At 34.8% G+C, this 20,052-nt stretch overlaps 1 protein-coding gene across 1 annotated transcript in view; it reads right to left on the bottom strand.

Moving 5' to 3' along the window:
• LOC148949392 (ras-related protein Rap-2b-like) overlaps positions 1–20,052 on the bottom strand; it is an 85,788-nt gene that overhangs the window by 52,425 nt on the left and 13,311 nt on the right. The window contains exons 2-3 of the mRNA XM_089092947.1: positions 16,242–16,419; positions 9,598–9,855 (exon numbers count right to left, since the gene is read on the bottom strand). Coding sequence (XP_088949073.1) covers positions 9,598–9,855; positions 16,242–16,400 — 417 coding nt within the window. The 5' untranslated portion in view covers positions 16,401–16,419. The remainder of the gene's footprint in view (positions 1–9,597; positions 9,856–16,241; positions 16,420–20,052) is intronic.

Here is a 20,052-nt window from a genome sequence, read left to right as displayed (position 1 = left end):
TTCCTTGTATAGAATTTTCCGATCCTCTTGGCCTACCCTACACATTTTACAGCCCCCATATCAAGACCTTTATTTAAGGAAAATTAAAAAGGATGGGGGGAAGAAACCAAATAAAAAGGGGTCTTATATTCATTCAGTTGGTAGATAATGGACAAAATTGGATTTGGATCGTCCATGGACCCCCAAAGCAGGAAACTCATACGGTTATTTCTTTCCCATTACTGCAATCAGTCAATTCTTATCTCAAGGCGTAAAAAAGGGGAAAGTTACTGTTGCCCCATGTGTGTTTCCCCATTTTAAACCGAAATTACACTCAAATATCATATGAAACATTGTAAGATTCATGGCAATCAAAGGTTAGAAATGCTGGCAGAAGACAAAGCTACTTTATAATTTTAAATTTTCCAAAATTCCCTTATACAGACTGATTAAGTAGCTTTGGATTGTGAAGCGACACTGTTGGAGGTCCCTGAACCACCAAGGCCACATATAGTCAAGGAATACAAACTTTTAGCTTGTTCCTATGCCCATGTCCGACGAAATTCCGATAACAGAATGCAGTTGGAAGAGTTTTTTGAGACTATGTATGAGAAGGGTGCACAGAGAAATTACTAGGGCGCTAATGAAAAAAAGCAAGTAAATCCATTCCATAATTGCGTCAACGTCAACTACCCGATTTCATTATCAGATAAGGACCAACGTGCCCTAGAAAAGGGGACAGTTTGTTGGGTTTATAAAGGTGCTCTTGCCAAGAAAGAAGCTGTTCAAGATCTTAATCACCATATTGATGCCAATTCAACGGGTAAAAATATCTTTTGGGGAGGGGTGGGCCAATAATATATGAAATTTAAAAACTCAACAGCAGCTCTATCTTCCAGTTTATATACACAATTTTAACTACGATCTAAAGTATGTTCTACCAGCAATGGCACAACTTCAAAGAAATTGAGCTATAGATAATGCATGGGTGGTAGACAGTTTTTCCTACAAAATAATACCTAAATCAGCGGAAAAGTTGCTTGTTTTGGAATTTATGTGGAAATATGTTGAAGACGACATTGAGTATGCGAATGAAATTCGACCTTTATATTCCTTCAGCCTTTTTCCCAAATCTATGATTGGATTCATTTAAGTGCAGAAATACGATGATGGCTGAAACGCTTTCCCCCTTTTCAAGCAACAATTTCCAAATGATTTGTATGATTTGTTAACGGTCAAGGGCGTGTGCCCTTATGATCATTATATTTCCATGTCGAGATTCACCGAGGAGACTATTCCCTCAATTGAGTCATTTTACGACAGTCTGCACGATCGTAGTTTTACTCCTGATGAATACAGCTTTGCCAGAAAAGTGTGGGCAGAGGAAGGGTGTAAAAATGGGTTTGACTACTGCAAGTTGTATTTGTCGTGTGATTTGTTCACTCTGTTGGACATTCTGCGTGAAATAAGGAAAAAATTTATGAAGAATTCAGTCTTGATATAGTGTTATTTTTCTTCTCCTTGTTTGGTAATGGAGCTCATCCTAAAGATTAGAGGGGAAAACATCGGACTCATCACCGACATTGATCAAAACTTGTTTATTGAGAGTCAATGAGAGTTATCGAGGTCAATGATAGGTGGGTACATTTTTCATAGAGACCGTATCTTGGAAACTGACCCAACTGGAGTGAAGACGTGGGAAAAGTCAGATGCAGTCTTCCTTTTTGTGAATACCCTATACACCTCGGCTATGTCTCACTGCTCTCTACTCTGCGGTGATTATTAATGGCTCAATGACCCTCAAGCCTCAGATTATGGGCTAGATGGAGGTTTTTTGAAATGGATGGGGAGATACCACCGAAGCTTCACGATTCGGTAAAGGATTTTGTTTTTCCAAGCATTAATATACCTGTGTATAGGGACTCTTTGAGTCCTCGCTACAGACGTTTGGTCGAGGAGCAGCGAATGCATTGGACACCTTCAAAACAAAAACTTGTTGCCAACCTCCTGCCGAAGAAATATATTGTCGTACATCCTGTGCGTTAAAATGGATGTGTGACAACAGTTTCAATGTCACAAAGATTCATAGAGCCCTACAATTTAGTCAAAAGCCTTATTTAAAAACACTTGTTGACACTTTTGTCAAGAAATGTCCTGAAGTGAAAACAAAGTTCGAAAAAGAAATCTATAAACTCATTTTAAATTTGGCCTTTGGTTAAATGTGCGAAGGTGGTCGCCATAGCAGTCGTTGTGATGTTGTGACAGATCCCGAAACATATGCTTGAATTATTGTTCGAATTATTGCTCGAAGATGCTGCCGGCATCTTTTAGTGTCTTAGAGCAGATTTTTTTTGTATTATGTGTACTTTGTTTTGTGTGTATATATATATATACAAATTGTTGTTATTGTTGTTGTATAATGTATATTTTATTTAAAGAGTTTTTTTTGTATGCACAAGTTTTTTTTATTGTTGTTAAAAAAAATTGTATATAAATATATTTAATATAATAAACAATTGGATTTTAACTCAGTTACTGATGTTCATTGAATAGGACTGCATGCAAAAAAAACAGAGATTCTTAGATTATGTATAAGTTCATCAAACCATTCAGAGATTTTCTCGGTGGGCCATCAATGTGTGGGAAAACAACATCAAACGTCAATAAAAAATACATACTACATCTATAGTGTTTGGCAAGAGTTCTATGATCGAATAAAGGCAATTTAACCTCAAGTTCAATTCATCAAAGGATTGCATTCTGTATTCAACTCATTAGAACCAAATTCTTGGTTTATTATTGATGATTTTGCCGTTTCGATAGAGCAATGGTCTAAGGAAATAATTCAATTGTTCACAGTACGATCTCATCATGAAAATATTTCCGTCGCCATTTTCCAACACAACCTCTTTCATCAGAGTAAATGTATGCAAACTCTTGCGTTGAACTGTACTCATTACATTGTGTAAAAAGTTGTTCGTGACTCAAACTCCCTCATAACTTTCAACAAACAAATTTATCCGGGTCAACCCAAATCCCTGTTTTCAGCTTACAATCAGGCATCAAATAAACCATATGAATACATTGTAATTAACATTAATCAAAATACAGCAGAAGAACTATGTGTTGTTAGTTATATTTTTGATCATGAAATAATTGTATATCCGTCTGTGAAAAGATATTAGTTGAAACTATGACGTTGAAGAAGTTATATCACAATAGATACTTGCTCTCTGTTTTGAGTAGATCAAAACCACGATTTAGGAAGGCCAAACTGAACAATGTAGATCAAGAATTTATTAAGCTAAATTCCGAACTGCGTTTAACTTTAACAGCAGCAATTGTAATTTAACAGATGCTATTAAGAAGCAGACTGAAGAGCATCAGTCCATTGTTCCTGCACTGTCCAAAAGAAAAACCAGTCAAAACTGGAAAAGAAAACATTTAATTCAGGCGGGGGAAGGCTTATTCGAAGTTTTATTTCCAATAATTGTCGGTCTTGTTAGCAGTCTTCTTCTTCCATCATCATCATCATAAGAAGAAAATACGAATAAACCATGTAAATTGACTATAATTCATGAGGCTCTATCTCCACTGTATACTTTTGAGGGTAATCTCACAGATTTCCTTAATGACAATAGTATACCTGATGATCAGAAATATCTGATTTTTCAAATAGTGCTTCGTCGTGTTGATAAACCAAAACCGTATCAAATTAAACCCATCAGTGTTGTGAGTGTTGTTGATGAGACACAAGAGGCAAGTACTTCATCTGTGTCAGCAGCAGCACCATTACTATCGGACATATAGAAAATATTAGATTTATTACCAGTTTCCTATCGGGAGCGAGGTAGACGATTCTTAAATTATTTGAATGAAAGCAGTGATATTCAAATTGATGCAACAGGTAAGTAAATCACACTAGGTAGCAGCACTTACAATCTCATTGATCTAATAACTGATTTTGTCTCAAATCACAAGAAAACTGTACCCCTTGACACAAATCTTATGAAATATTTAAACACATCGAACTTTCCCAAAGCACTTGTGTTTAACAGAAACATTTTAAAGAAATTTATACCAGTAAATGATGATTATGATGATGATGACAATACTGTAAAGGATTATTTTAAAACGCTAATGCCAATAAGTACACCCAAATCAATCTACAACAGTGATGATGATTCAACTTTAAAGGGTAGGAGAAAATATCTTTCCACCGCCGCCAGTGTTAGTATGCAAATGGGTAGTGGAAGAGGAAGTACACGTTTAGAAGCAAAATGGATAAAACTCTGAAACGTATCTATGCAAATAATGATGAGAAAAGAAGTATTAGTGACCCTAGTACACTTGCTCATGCCTCTAATGTCCAACAGAGTGTAGCGAAAAATATCTTCAACATGAATCGGTCTATACTCTTCATCGAAATGGTAGACTTTGCGGTAATCAATTTCAAAAAACAAAGACCTTCTACCCACTGCAAATCAAGCAAGCTAATCTTATGACTCTGGCTGAGACGCAGCGACAATACAATAAACCCTATAAGTACATTATATTTGCGACTATTATTATGAGTCGCTACTCCTATTCAATTCCATTTAAATCTAAGCGAGGGGAGGACATTACAATTGCTCTAGAAACAATACTTGGCCAAAATTCCTATAGTAAAATTCAGACAGATCGAGGAAGTGAATTTGTCAGTCCATGTGTAAACAAAACTCTTTTGAAATATGGTACAGAGTTTTATCATAGTCATGGTTCAATCAATGCTGCATTGGTTTAACGATTGATTAGAAACATTCGCCTTCTCATATCCAGATATTGCAAACTCAAACATACTGCCATATTTATTCATTATTTGGATAAAATAATAAATGTGTACAATCAACGTCCTCATCGCTCTCTTTCCAATCTTATTCCTCTTGAAGTTCATAATGGTGACATTACACTTGACATTTTTCTCAAACAATATTCTTCTTTTAGCAATGAAAGTGGAATTAAAAGCAAACTCTCTGTCGGTGATACAGTTCAAATCAATCGAACAAGCAATCATAGACAGCGCGATAGCGCTGCCTAAGTAAAGAACGATGTGGGCACAATGTTTTTTGTTTTGTTTTTTCTCCATACCCGGGCACTTGGTATCGAAGGAGTTGTCGTAGAAACTTCGAAAAGGGCTCATTCGATTGGAAATTAGAGTGGCTAGCGCCTTTTTTAATAATCAAAAGTAATTGGAGTGCAACTAGCCCCCCCCCTAACGCCCATCATTGTCCCAAACACATCAAATAAAAATTTTGAGATAGCCATTTTGTTCAGCGTAGTTGATTTCCAGATAGAAAATACTCATTCGATTGGAAATTCAAAGGGCTAGTGCCTTTGTAATAGTCAAAAGTAATTGGAGTGCAACAAGCCCCCCCCCCCGCCCATCATTCCCAAAACAAATCCAATCAAAATTTTGAGACAGCCATTTTGTACAGCGTAGTTAATTTCCAGATAGAAAATATGTTTTGAGAAGGACACTCTTCCACATCTCTCGGGGCAAGGGTTTCAAGTTATGCCCTGAGGGCATATAAGAACGATGTTGGCACAATGTATCATTTATTATTTTCTTCCTTTAGAGCAGGGCACATCGTATCGAAGAAGTTGTCGTAAAAACTTCGAAAAGAGCTCATGCAATTGGAAATTGGAATGGCTCGTGCCTTTTTAATAGTCGAAAGTGATTGGAAGGCAACTAACACATCCAATCAAAATTTTGACATACCCATTTTGTTCAGCGTAGTTGATTTCCAGATAGAAATTATGTTTTTGAGGAAGACACTCCCCCACAGCCTTCAGGGCAAGGGTTGTAGGTTATGCCCTGGGGGCATATAAGTTTTTATAGAAGACATTGTCGTAGAAACTTAAAAAAACCTCATTCGATTGGAAATTCAAAGGGATAGTGCCGTTTTTAATAGTCAAAAGTGATTGGAGGGAAACAATCCCCCCCCCCCCAACGCCCATTATTCCCCCAAACACATCCAATCAAAATTTTGAGATAGCTAATTTTTTCAGCGTAGTTGATTTCCAGATAGAAAATATCTTTTTGAGGAGGATAATCCCCCACAACCCCCGGGGCTAGGGTTTTAAGTTATGCCCTGAGGGCATATAAGAACGATGTTGGCACAATGTATTATTTTGTTTTTCCCTTTAGAGCAGGGCACTTCGTATCAAAGAAGTTGTCATAGAAACTGTGAAAAAAGCTCATTCAATTAGAAATTGGAGTGGCTTGTGCCCTTTTTAATAGTCGAAAGTGATTGGAAGGCAACTTCCACGCCCAACACTTCCCGAAACAAATCCAATGAAAATTTTGAAATAGCCATTTTGTTTAGCATAGTTGATTTCCAGATAGAAAATATGTTTTGAGGAGGACACTCCCCCGAAGCCTTTGGGCAAGGATTGTAAGTTATACTCTGGGGGCATATAAGGTTTTCATAGAAGGCGTTGTCGTAGAAACTTCAAGAAAGGCTCATTCAACTGGAAATTCAAAGGGTTAGTGCCCTTTTCGATAGTCGAACGTGATTGGAAGGCAACTAGCCCCCCCCCCCCCACGCCCATCATTCCCCCAAACAAATATAATCAAAATTTTTAGATAGCCATTTTGTTCAGCGTAGTTGATTTCCAAATAGAAAATATGTTTTTGAGGAGGACAATCCCCAACTACCCTCGGGGCAAGGGTTTTAAGTTATGCCCTGAGGGCATATAAGAACGATGTTGGCACAATGTATCATTTTTTTTCCCCTTTAGACCAGGGCACTTCGTATCAAAGAAGTTGTGGTAGAAACTGCGAAAAAAGCTCATTCAATTGGAAATTGGAGTGGCTTGTGCCCTTTTTAACAGTCGAAAGTGATTGGAAGGCAACTAACACCCTTTCCACGCCCACTATTTTCCGAAACACATCCAATGAAAATTTTGAAATAGCCATTTTGTTCAGCGTAGTTGATTTCCAGATAGAAATTATCTTTTTGAGGAGGACAATCACCCACAACCCTCGGGGCAAGGTTTTTAAGTTATGCCCTGAGGGCATATAAGAACGATGTTGGCACAATGTATTTTTTTTTCTTTAGAGCTGGGCACTTCGTATCGAAGAAGTTGTCGTAGAAACTTTGAAAAGGGCTCATTTAATTGGAAATTGGAGTGGCTTGTGCCCTTTTTAATAGTCGAAAGTGATTGGATGGCAACTAACAACCCTTTCACGCCCACCATTTCCTAAAACACATCTAATCAAAATTTTGAGATAGCCATTTTGTTCAGCGTAGTTGATTTCCAGATAGAAATTATTTGTTTGAGAAGGAAACACCCCCACAGCCTTCAGGGTAAGGGTTGTAAATTATGCCCTGGGGACATATAAGGCTTTTATAGAAGGAGTAGTCGTAGAAACTAAAAAAAAGGCTCATTCGATTGGAAATTCAAAGGGCTAGTGCCCTTTTTAATAGTCGAAAGTGATTGGAGGGTAACTAACCCCCCTCTCACGCCCACCATTTCCCCAAACACATCCAATCAAAATTTTGAGATAGCCATTTTATTCAACGTAGTGTTAAGTTCTGTAAATTAGGTCTTTGAGGATGACAACCCCCTCAAAGCCCTCAAGGCACTGGTTTCACCTAGGCAGCAACATATATGTGTTCCTCAATCTTTAGTCTGCTCAACGATATCACATATCTACCAATTATTTTTTCCAACTCAGAAGTTAGTCGACAATCCTTTGAAATTCTCACTACCATATTGGGGACTCTTGTCTTCATATCATCACTGTTCATTTCATTAACCTCCAATAGTGTAAAACCATTCATTTCAATTGTCAATAAAGTACTTTCAACAAGATAAAATAAGTATAATTGCCCTTTTACCCCTCATAAGAAGCCTTCTCTACCGCAAAAAACTAAACCAAGTATTATTGCTTATATTCTTGAGTCAGGGAACAGGAATCTCTAAGCAAGAATGCTTACCAAATCTTATGATGTAATATATATTGAAAAAAAGGCTCTAAATTACAAGACCTTAGAATTCAGTGTGCTAACAGGTAATCCATCATTAAAATTAAGTCAAAAGTAACAGGATTGTAGAATTCCGTAATAGAATACTACTCCCATACCCATGGGCGTAGGGAGGGGGGCAGGGGGGGGGGGCCCGCGGCCCCCCTAGACCTTCAAATTTACATTAGATATGGTTGAAAAAGGAGATGGTTGGCAAAGAAGTTGATAAAAAGCCCTCCATCACACTATCGACTGCCCCCCCCCCCTAGACAATATGCTGCCTACGCCCATGCCCATACCCCTTTACCCCATCATTCCTGCGATGCTAAGTACTAGTGGCCAATGCTACTTATAAATGTTTCAAGGGGCTATGATCCAGATTTGAAGTTTAATTGTTTTCACCGATGGAGGCTAAGAAGCTAGTCAAGCCAATTCTGTACGATGCCTAGTGCCATCATAGTTATCAGGACCCCAATCTTCTTTACTTTCAAATGTAAAATTGAGCGGCTGAGGACGCTTTTTCATCAATTGTGTTTTAAGGTTTATATCATTAAAAGACTAAGTACCCATTGATAAACCCATTAATTTTTATTTTACTAGGGATTTCTATTCAGTTAGACCTCTACTATCGCGAGGACCATTATTTCTGAGAGGCTTTAGCAAGTGGCAAATAGTCTAAACCTGATTCCCCTGAGCTTTTGTGGGTCGTTGGTACCTTTCTCGAAACGGTGGGCCATTTCCAACCGTCCTTCCACCCAATAGGGGGATCATTATTATCTACTGCATCTCCTGAATACATCTCCAAAAATCTCAAGTGTGACAGGTTAATTGAAGTTATCAAGAGTTTTGCAGTAGGTTGCGTCAAGACATGGCTAGAGAAAAGCCAAGACAGATAGTCCAAGTAAGTGAGAGGCAAATGTTTAAATGGCGGGGGCACGGGTAAATGGCAGGAGTATGCATGGTATCTCTTATTGGACACATACTTGTCAGGTTAGTTTTTGGAAAGGCATGCCTGTGGGGTGGTTGTGTATTTACTTTATTTGAATGGCACCATTACTTGAGTTACTAAGGAAAATAGTTTATCTTCGACCAGATGATGCCGTTACCAAGTTGCCACGGTAATCTGCAAATCTTGAAGAAGATACTAAGATGAACCCAATACCAGTAAGACGAAAAAGAAGAGTCGTAAATTTTGAAGTTTTCAGTGTTGTTTTTTTGCTTTTGTTTTTGCGAAGAAGGACATGGTAGGGGCAATTTATCTTAGTGAAGGCATGTGGCGTGCTGTAGGACCTCCAATTATTTGTCAGACAAACGGTATTTTTTTTTCCCTCTGTTAACCTTAATTGTGAAGCTATAAAGCACCCTTTTCACAGCTGGATTTGAATACGTAACTGTTTCCGTATCCTCAATTAAAAGTAAGGAATCATTCCTTTCCAGATGGCTCAACAAAATAGTTAAAGATTTAACTTTTAATTTATTGAATTCCCTTCAAGGAGTCACGTCTTCAAATCTTTTTCTTTCTTATTTTTACTTTATTAATTACACCTTTTTATTACTACCGAGAACACTCTTTTATTTTGTTAAATTTTCTCAATAAAATGATACAAACCTTAAAAGATTCCACGTCATCCAAGGAATATGTGAGAACAAAGGCATCAGAATTACTTATTGACAGTTGCCGCATGGCTGGAAATTCGTATGATCCAGAAGTATCCAAAATATCCAGTGTCAAAGGGATACCAAATATTTCATAATCCGCTCTATGATACTCTTCTATTGTTCTTTTATAACGTGTTGTGAATGTATCATATAAAAACTGAGATACTAAAGATGTCTTTCCTACATTAGCTGCTCCCATGATAACAACCTGAAAATATTGATCGATGATTAAAGGCCTTTTCAGCTTTTCCATACTTATCCAGCAGTAAAAGTAGTTTATTTGTAATTAATAGTTTACAAATACGTGAATATTAAAGTTGAACTTCTTTTTTCTTTCTCTTTTTGAATACTCGTATACTTTACAGTGTACATCAGCAAACAATTGAACAAAGATTGAGTTTCCTCTGACGGAGAAGCAGTTATAACCAGTATAAGTAATTAAATTAGTATATTATTCAGATTCTTAAGATCACAGTTTGACTGTCGTAAAATTTGCAACAAAAGATTTTCACATAGTTTTAATTTATCCACACATACAAGAGCTCATACTAAGGTCTTGTAAATGCAAGATATGATTAATTCATTTTCTCAGATTTCCCCTAAATTCTAGCATATGAAGGTTCATAAACGAAGCAAGGGGGCCGAAATGCCAAAAGAATATAGTACAAACCTACCCCTTAACCAAAACAAAATGAATGCTTCAGGTTGACCAAGAAAAATTGTTTTAGGAAATATACCTGCTTCTGCCATACTAATATACCATGATTCATTTCAATCCCCGTAAGAATTTTTTGTGAAGACTATATGTTTCATACTTGATGAATACCTTCCTAGGTTAGTTGTCCTGTTCCAGGCATTTCTAAGCCAGCATTTCAGTAGATCAAGCAATCACATACTTTTTTTATTTGTAATATAAATTACCTACTTAACTCGAGATCATTGATGAAATCAGAGAATACATCTCACAAGTTTGAATAATTTATAGAATTTATTTTACTTGTTTATTATTTTCATAGGGAACCTTTGACTAATTGAGCCACTTATAGAAAAAGTTATAATTAAATAAGATGTAGGATATACTGTTATTTGCGACAAGTGAAAGGCTATATTTTAGCTTTTCATCTTACCAATATTCTTCTTTTCATCTCATCTATATTCGTTGTCTGTCAAATCAACAGGTGAGTAGTCCAGATAGCAGTTTTACTAATTTGTCCTGCTAATTATTCAGATGATATCATTTGGTTCATCCTTTGCAATCTGTCGCCCCCAAAATATATCCTTACCTTGCCGGTGATTTATTGTGCTTTAGGTAATTTATCTGCTTTATTCGAAGTGATTAGTGTTATCAATAGGTTGCATGGATCTTACAGATCCATGTAACTTACAATACTCATGCAACCGGATTAACATTATTATAAGACAGTTATGGTTAATGGAACTACTTACAGAACTCGTTATTTCGCTTGTAGTGACTGCTTGATGGATATAGTTTTAATTTACACTATTAATTCCAGTGAATAGATAATATCGTGGGATGCTTCCAGTGAATTCGAACTACCTAGATAATACATTTTAGTTCATGGGCGCCGGCAATGGGGGGGGGGCAGGGGGTCTTGAGAGCAGAATAGGGAAAAACCATGGAGAAAATGTTTGCTGCCCCATTGTTGGCTGCCTGCCAATAGATTTTGACCCATAATAAGGAAAATATAAGTTCTAATTTGTGACTGAGTAACCCCTAACCAGTTTCCCACAAACAATTTTTCTATGATTTGGTTGGAGCAAAAAAAAAATCTTCATAGTAATCAATGGTAAGTAAATAACGATTCCTGTCAATAACGAAAATATAAGAGCCTAACTATTGATAACATTCAGCCAAAGAATCAGCTTTTTATGGTGATCTTAAATATGTATTTGTTTATTAGTAATTAGTGAAGTTGTTAGAACCCAAGGAAATTCGTATAATTATAAAAAACAACTTAATAAGAGGCAATTTCGGTAAGAATATGCCGTCAACTTTTGCTTGCATCGCAGGAGTACCCAAGAGCTGATGTATGAAGCCACTATAATCAGAAATGTTTCCTCTGAACGTATGAAGAATTTTTTCTTCGGTATTTTCCCCCTGAACGAATGCGTTTTTTGTGTTTTATTATCATTTTTTTTTAGGTGTGATTGAATTTATCTATTTGTCACATTGAAAAGGATTTTTTTTTTACAGTTATGAAGCATAAAGGTGTCAAATATGCTGGCTTTTGGCATTTAAAATTTAATTTAAAATATTGGACTAAAATTATTTTTTTTTTTATTAATATTAGTTTTAATGTATTACTTTGATAATGCGTTACTTTTTATAAACACTGAGTCTGAAGGCATTAGCCTGGATATTTTGGTGTTTGATAACCAAGTTCAAAACTGTCAATATTGTTAAGAAATATCCGTCCAACGCTTCGGCATTGCTCAACAGAACTTAATGTTACAAGCTTATATCTTAGGTTTGTAAGTAGGCTATTGTTTTGTGTATTTTTTGTAGCTACTTACTTTTTTCATTTTTAAATACTTTTACTTTAATTGATATACTTTTTTCTTTGCCTGTCTCAAAAATTGTTTGTCTCTAGGCTTCATTAAATAAAGAAAATAAAACAAGTTGTTTCAACTGAAAGTAAGGAACAATATTAAAACTTAAAACAAACAGAAATTATTACATATATGATGGGGGGGTCCCCCCTCCTCAACACCTTGCTCTTCAAGCTACAGTTTTTCAGCACTTTAAAAAAAGTTATTTATTGTTCTAATTAAAAGACCCTTTTGTTTTAGGAATCGTTTTTAAAGAATTGGGACAAAATTTAAATTTTAGCACAAAGAGCGAGAGGTTGAAGAGGGGGAAACCCCCCTCATATGCGTAATAGTTGCTGTTCGTTTTAAGTTTTAATTTTGCTCCTTACTTTCAGTTGAAAAAACTTTAAATAACGCCAGGATACCTGGCTCCACCTCCACGGAAAAATCCCTCTCCCTGTAGAAATATCCTCTGGACAATTCAATCTTGGCAAAACTTTACCTCGGACAATTACCCTTAAGCTAACATGTCCACGCGTAAAATTGAATCGGTAAAGAGAAAGCAAGACATATAAAGAAAGTTCGTATATGAATTCTCGCAAATTCACCCAGTGTAAAAATTCTTCTGAAAATTTTACCCCCTGGAAACCATCCTCTTTATTGAAAATTCTCCCAGCAGAAAATTCTTCCTCCCCCCTTCACCCAAAAAATGTATGCATACTTCCCAATAGCAAATAAAACAAAAGGCAAGTCTTATAACTTTAATACCTTTCCCCAGGGCCTGTAGGGAGTCATTTTATCTCCAAAGACATAGTTATAGGGCCTTTCAACTATGCTGAAAGAAAAAAACGCTATCTCAAAATTTTGATTGCACGATTTTGGGAAAAAAGTGACGTGGGAGGGGGCCTAGTTGCAGTTCATTTTTTGGTCACTGAAAAAGGACACAAGTACTTTTCATTACCATTAGAATGAACCCTATCCCGACTTTCTAGGCCCACTGGTCGATACGATCAACCCTGTGAAAAAAAAAACTAGACGAAAAAAAACAAATAAACACGCATCTGTGATTTTTCTTCTGGTAAAAATTACAAAATTCCACATTTTTGCATATGTGAGCTTAAAAAACCTACAGTAGGATTCTTTGATACGCTGAATCTGATGGTGTGATTTACATTAAAACTATATGACTTCAAGGGGGTCTCTCCCATATTTTCCTAAAATCAGACAAAATTTTCTTAGACTCTTGGCTTTTGATGGGTAAGAGTAAACTTAATGAAACTATTATATTGGGAATGAGCATAATCAGCCAATTCTTTTGATATATCTATTGGTATCAAAATCATTTTTTATAGAGTTTTGGTTACTATTGAGCCAGGTCACTTTAAGTAAGTTACAGTTCATTACCACGAACTGTTTGATTACCCATCAAAATCCAAACAGTATTACCAAAAGTATTGTATTCATAAAACTTTACAGTTGAATGAAATGTAATTAAACAAATAGAAAAGGTTTTTCAACTAAAGTAAGGAGAAAGTTTAAAATCTGTTCCTCGATTTCAGTTTAAAAGCTCTTTTTTTATTTAATTTCTGATTGTTTTCCAAATCATACCCAGGCCTAACCAAGATATAATTTGAGGTACCGGTCCCATAAGTCCCAGGTCAATTGCTTTTAAAATGTGTAAATCAACATGTGTGTGTAATGTTGGTACTTTCAATGTTGGTTTTTTAATGTTCTTTTTTTTGTTGGTTTTTAATGTTGTTTTTTTTTTAATGTTGGTAGTTTTTTTTTTAGTACTATCAAAAGAGCTATCTATTCTAATCAAACCGCATTTGTGATTCAGGGGTTTGTGATTCGAACAAAATTCGAACTTTAGCGTAAAGAGCAAGACATTGACTAGGGGGCGAACTCCCTCATATACGTAATAATCTCTGTTCGTTTTAAGTTTTAACGTTGCTTCTTACTTTCAGTTGAAAAAACTTGTTTTTTTATTTAATTTTTAAATACATTGAAGTACTTCATATAAATAGAAAAAGAAAAATATTACCATTGAAAATTGCTGAAAACTAAGTTCCTAGCAGTACTTGCCACCCCAAAGAAATTTCCTGGCATGACTAATGATGACCTGCCTTGACTTTTCCACCTCTTTGCTGGTAGATATGAGACGGTAACATATTAGCTGTATAGAGAAACATTTTCCAACCACCACTGCTATTTTGGCGTCTGCCCCCCCCCCTCAAAAATTTTCTGCCGGCGCCCTTATTCTAGTTAAATTGCTTTTTCTCATATTTTGTCACCTGAAGGATTCACTTTATTTGATTAATACTCTCTTTGATTATGTTTCCTTGTTTGAGAATACTCATGGCCAAAAATTTCCCAGCTCAGGTGCTAGCTAAATTTTAATGCAACTTCATTTTGTTCAAAAGTTTAATAATTTTTTTGCTGCGTTCATCCATTTTAATGCATCTTATTTTCTTTGTTCATTAAACTGTAGTAAAACATTTTCTGTTCGCTAAGTTTTAACGCAACTAGTTTTTACTGACTAAATTTTAATACAGCAAGTTTTTTAGTTCCCCGAAGGTTTGAAACAACTAGTTTAGTCCTAACAGAATGCTAATACAACTTTTTTTTTGGTCACGAAATTTTAATAAAATTTTTTATTTTGTCCAATTTGTATGAACTATTTTGATGAACTTTGTCTTAAGCAGCACGAAAAATACTATGAGAGATGAAATCAAATGGGAAAGCAAAACTATCCTAGACTTAAGTTATGCTGATGATTTAATTATCCTAGACGGAAATGTTATCAAACTAACACATTTTCGGAAATTTTGAAAGTTTAGTGCGTCAGAATAGGTTTTAAAACTAATGTTAAGAAAACAAAGTCGAAGGAAAATGATGAAGTCAAGATGAAAAGATGATGCCGGATAAAGAGAAGATCAATAGGGTGGATAGCTTCATTTGACTATGAAGCATTATTATTAATGATGGTAGATTTACTGAAGATTTTAAAAGTAGAACAGCCCAGGCCCAGGGTAGTTTTTTCAAAATTGAAAAAAGGCTGGAAGTTTATGTCTGAGGATCAAGATAAGAACATTAGATTTTGCAATGATCAACTATGGCTCTGGAACTTGGGTGCTCCAAAAGACGGAAAAGGATTTGTTATATGCTGTATATTGGAATTGTCTAAGGATTCTTTTCGAAACCCGTCTGATTGACCATATTTCAAACAGTAAGCTGTACGAAAAGGTGGTTCTATCACGCATTCTAGGTCTATAATGATAGAAAGGTTGAGATGGCTAGGGCACATTCTAGGGACGAAGGAGTACAGATTGCCAAAGATCGTTCTTTTTGGCCAGTCGTCAAGGGGCAAACGAAGAGCAAATCGTTCCCGAATAGGGTGGGGGAAGCCATAAGCAAGGGCTCAATACAAATTGGAAAATTTTCTGTAAAGAGGGAGGTTTTCTATAAATTGGGATGGAGGCAGACTGTGCATGGCTGTGTTGGCCTCAGAGTAGATTTGTGCTGCAAAGAGTTTTTAGTATTCGTAGTAGTCATTGTCATTCTTTAGTCCATTTAAGCCGGGTCGGTTACATTCTAGCCTCCCAGAAACTCGATTTTGTGAGGATGTAGCTCCAAATCTCGATGTGGACATTTTTTTCGTCTTTTCTCTTTATTTATTTTTCCAGCCTTAAGGTTATCCTTCTCTTATAATGTCTACACCATTTAATAAAACATATCTGTACCACCTTTTTCTTGGCATGAAATTAAATCCTATGGGTATATCCAAAAAAAAAAAATCAACATCAATTTCTGTCTCCAGTAAAGCAGAAATGTTGAAAGTAAGGGTTAATCTTCATAATTCAGGATATATTTTCTAATTTATGGGAGAAACCAAAAGACCTTACTTACGTGGAAAACAGAATAACATAAATGCAATTTAAAAGATTTTTTTTAAACATAAGTGAAGGGCAGTGAATTGCTTAAAAAAATTTGCATATTTATCAATTTTGACACTAAAAAGTTGGTTTAGCGTGTTTATCTTACTTTGTAATGTTTCTTGGGTGGGATTTGAGAATCTGTGATTATAGAACCCATAAGATCTGCTGTACTTGGCGAAGGATTTGCTTCTAGGCAACTATTACATCCATCTCCTGGACTCCGTAATAAACATGGCTGCAAGCTGAATCTTCGGCCTTTAGGCATTTTTTTCACTGCTATGAACCTGGAATTGTGGACAAATGCATTATTTATTTTTCATCATATTTCTATTTTCCCTGTATGTTAAATATGATGCTCATTAATTTTTTTTTTAACTTAAATTTTATTTTAATATAGCGATAACTAATGGATAAGTAAAGCTTTTAAAACGTTAATTGGTGATTTTTGAAGTACACTTTCTTAGTTTTCAGTAGAGCACGAAGGATACTTTAACCTTTTGAGGGGTTCGGGGGAGCGAGAGCCCAATCCCTTTTAATGTTAATTTATGTTTTTTTTTAGATTGATTTTAATTTACGTTTCATTTATTGATAAATAATGATTTTTGATCGTTAAAACTGGCTATTTGACTATTTCTGCTTTTTTTCGGACTTTAATATCCATCTTTAATTTTCTTTAGAAAAATTGGTACTCCTATGTTAAACGTACTCTTTTATATACTGCAATGGAAACCATTCACCAAAAACCTGTTTTTGACGGGTTAATTAAAAACGCCGCTATTGGGTAATACAATGTATTTGTTTTACCCCCCCCCCCCTATTGTGCAAATATATAGCCTAAATTTGTTTCTAAACTATTATATATTCATCCTATTTTATTTTATTTCATTAGCATTAACCAAACTAGCAGTATATAAAAGAGTACGGTTAACATAGGAGTACCGAAAAATTTTAAATTTAGTTTCTCTAAGTCTTAATGAATTTACTTTCACTGGGTGGTAACTGTAGGAAAATATTTAATGTTTTCACTTCAGAGATTAATTGTCAGATTTTAGCTTAAGCCACGTGGAGCTAGTTGCGCTACCTAGGTTGAGAGTAAAGTGGCTTCCGAGTATTTCTTCCACAGACCACTTCGTATGAAAAGGACAATTATTAAAACTTTGGAGAGAGCTCGTTCGATTAGGAATTGCAAGTTTTAGTGCCCTTTTCAAGAGTCAAAAGAAATTGGAGGACAAACCCTTCCATGCTTTATTTTCCTACTCGGTTCCCCTTAACCCCTTAAATATTTGCCACCTCAATAAAATTCTAGAACCAAGGGAACCTCGATCAGGAAACACAAATTTCTGATCCACTTACATAGGTCTGGTATTCCCCCTCTCTATCCACCTTAACTTCTATAGTAAAATAATTACTAATATTTGTTTAAAAATTTTGTCAAAACTTCCAAAAGCAAGCCAAAATTATAAATTCTTTAGCAGTAAAACCAAAATATTCTTTTATTTGTATTCCTTTTATTATCCAATAATCAAAACAATGTCAAATAAACGATCCGCAATTAAATAAATTGTTTTAAAAAAAAAAATAGTTCTTCAAAGAAAAGTAAAGGATTGCATTTAACCAAACTACCAGAGATAAAGGCATACAATAATTCAAAATTAAAACGAACAGAAATTACTACCAGTGAATAAATTAGACCCAAAACAAGCAGATACGGTTATGAATAATCGAGTCAAACTTGATTCAAATATAAATTACCATAAACAAGAGTAGGGATAATGCACCCTAAGATTTTTAGAGACCAGATCATCATTTGCACTTTACCCAAAATAAAACTTATCTTTATTTTGGGTAAAGTGCAAATGATGATCTGGTCTCTAAAAATCTTTTGAATTATTGTATGCCTTTATCTCTGGTAGTTTGGTTAAATGCAATCCTTTACTTTTCTTTGAAGAACTATTTTTTTTTTAAAACAATTTATTTAATTGCGGATCGTTTATTAGTAAATTGGAAATTCTCGAGACTTCTAAGACTGAATAACATTTTTTATAAGCAATATATCCACTTTCATTAGTCCTTTTCAGTAGTCTTAGTTATTCTGGTGATTTTTATTCTTTCTTTTTTAGTGTTGTTGCTGATGTTTTAATAAATAAAAACCACACTGTTCAAAATACTAATCATTTTCAATCACGTCCTTTAGAAGTGTTGAGCGGGAGGGAGGGGAACAGGTTTTTATTTTTTTTTTTTCAGATTTCTAATAAAGAAAGAAAAACGAACAAAAATGGGGCTTTTAAAGGGCAACTGAAAATACTGAAAAAACACAACAAAGCGAATATTTCGACGGGACGAACGCATCTGTTCTTCAGCGCGAGACGAAAAAAAATAATCAATGCGAGGGCCGAAGAACAAACCAACAAATAAAACGCGGAAAGTCAATTTAAATGTGAAAAAAAAATTAAAAGATGAATAAAAATCAATAAAAGACAAAAAATTTTTAGAATTAAAACCAAATACCTAACAACAATAAAAGTGAGTCATTCACCAATATCCGTGATTTGCAAAGAAATTCAAAATTGAACCGCCATCGACGGATACTATCGAATAACTGAGAAATAAAAGAAAAACATTCATTCACTCAAACCAAAACGAAACAGCATTAAATAAGTTAGAGCTATGTCATCTGATTCCTGATTTTAATAATTGCATTCTTCGCAGACACTCTTTGAGACACTCTTTCAGATTTCATAGTTCAATTTTGACAACAAACACTTCTAGTTTCAAAGAATGTTAACAAACTTTGTGTTTTCTTTCTAACGACCTTAAATTTTCATACTGTCGTATTTAAACTTCCCCCTTTCATGAATTTCAGATTTTTTCAAAATTCAACGATTCTTTTTTCAGTTATTGAAAATAAAACACTTCCCAATTCATGATTTTAACAGATTTCGCGTATTATTCCATCGAGCGACTTTGAATTTTCATATTTTAAAAACTAAACCTTTTTATATCTAAAGGATATCAGATTTTTTTTTAAATTAAACAGTTATCATGTCTACTTTAACAAGAAACACTCCCCTATTCTAAAATATTATGGCTACCGTGTTTTGCATTTTATTTCTTCCAGACCTTGGCATTTTTATATTTTTAATAACTAAATCTTTCATATTCCAGGAATCATAGCTTTTGTTTACAATTCTTCAATTCCTACGTCAATTTTTGTCAACAAAACCCATCCCAATTCATGAATTTTAGTGAATTTTGCATTTTCTTCCTTCTAACCTTCTGTATTTTCAGATTTCTTTAGTTAAACTTTCTATGTTTCAAGAATCACAGTTTTTCAAAATTCCAGAGCTCCTATGTCTATTTTCGACAATAAAAACTTTTCCAACTCAAAAATTTCAACAAATTTCAAAATTTTCTCCTTCTAATGAGCTTAAACTTTCAGATTTTTATAGTTTAACCTTTTAAATTACAAAAATTTCAGCTTTTTTTAATCCGGCAATCTTTTTTCAATTAATAACAAAACACTTCTCAACACATGAATTTTAATAAGTTTTACATTTCTTTCTTGTAACAGCTTTGAATTTTCAGATTTTATGATTGAACCTGAGTCAGATTTTATTCAATTTTGTCGAATATATTTACGGATTTCCAGTTTTTGTCGTAAAGATTTCAGAGATTTTAAATTTTTGTCGTGTCACACTCACATTCCACGGATCACAACAAAAATTCCCAATTCCCCTACTCTTGGCAATTTAAAATTCCCCAATTCTTGTGTCGATTTTTGTCAACAAAATTCTTCTTATTTCATAATTTTTGGTGATTTTCGGATTTTTTTTCCCTCTAACCTTTTGAATTTTTGGGTTTCTTTAGCTAATCCTTTCACATATCAAGAATGGCAGTTTTTCAAAATTCCAGAGTTC

Source organism: Artemia sp. Qi Xiang Cuo, chromosome 8 (genome assembly GCF_049724085.1).
Source record: "Artemia sp. Qi Xiang Cuo chromosome 8, ASM4972408v1, whole genome shotgun sequence".
In the NCBI taxonomy this organism is placed as follows: Eukaryota; Metazoa; Arthropoda; class Branchiopoda; order Anostraca; family Artemiidae; genus Artemia; species Artemia sp. Qi Xiang Cuo.
This window is presented reverse-complemented; position numbering and strand designations above follow the sequence as displayed.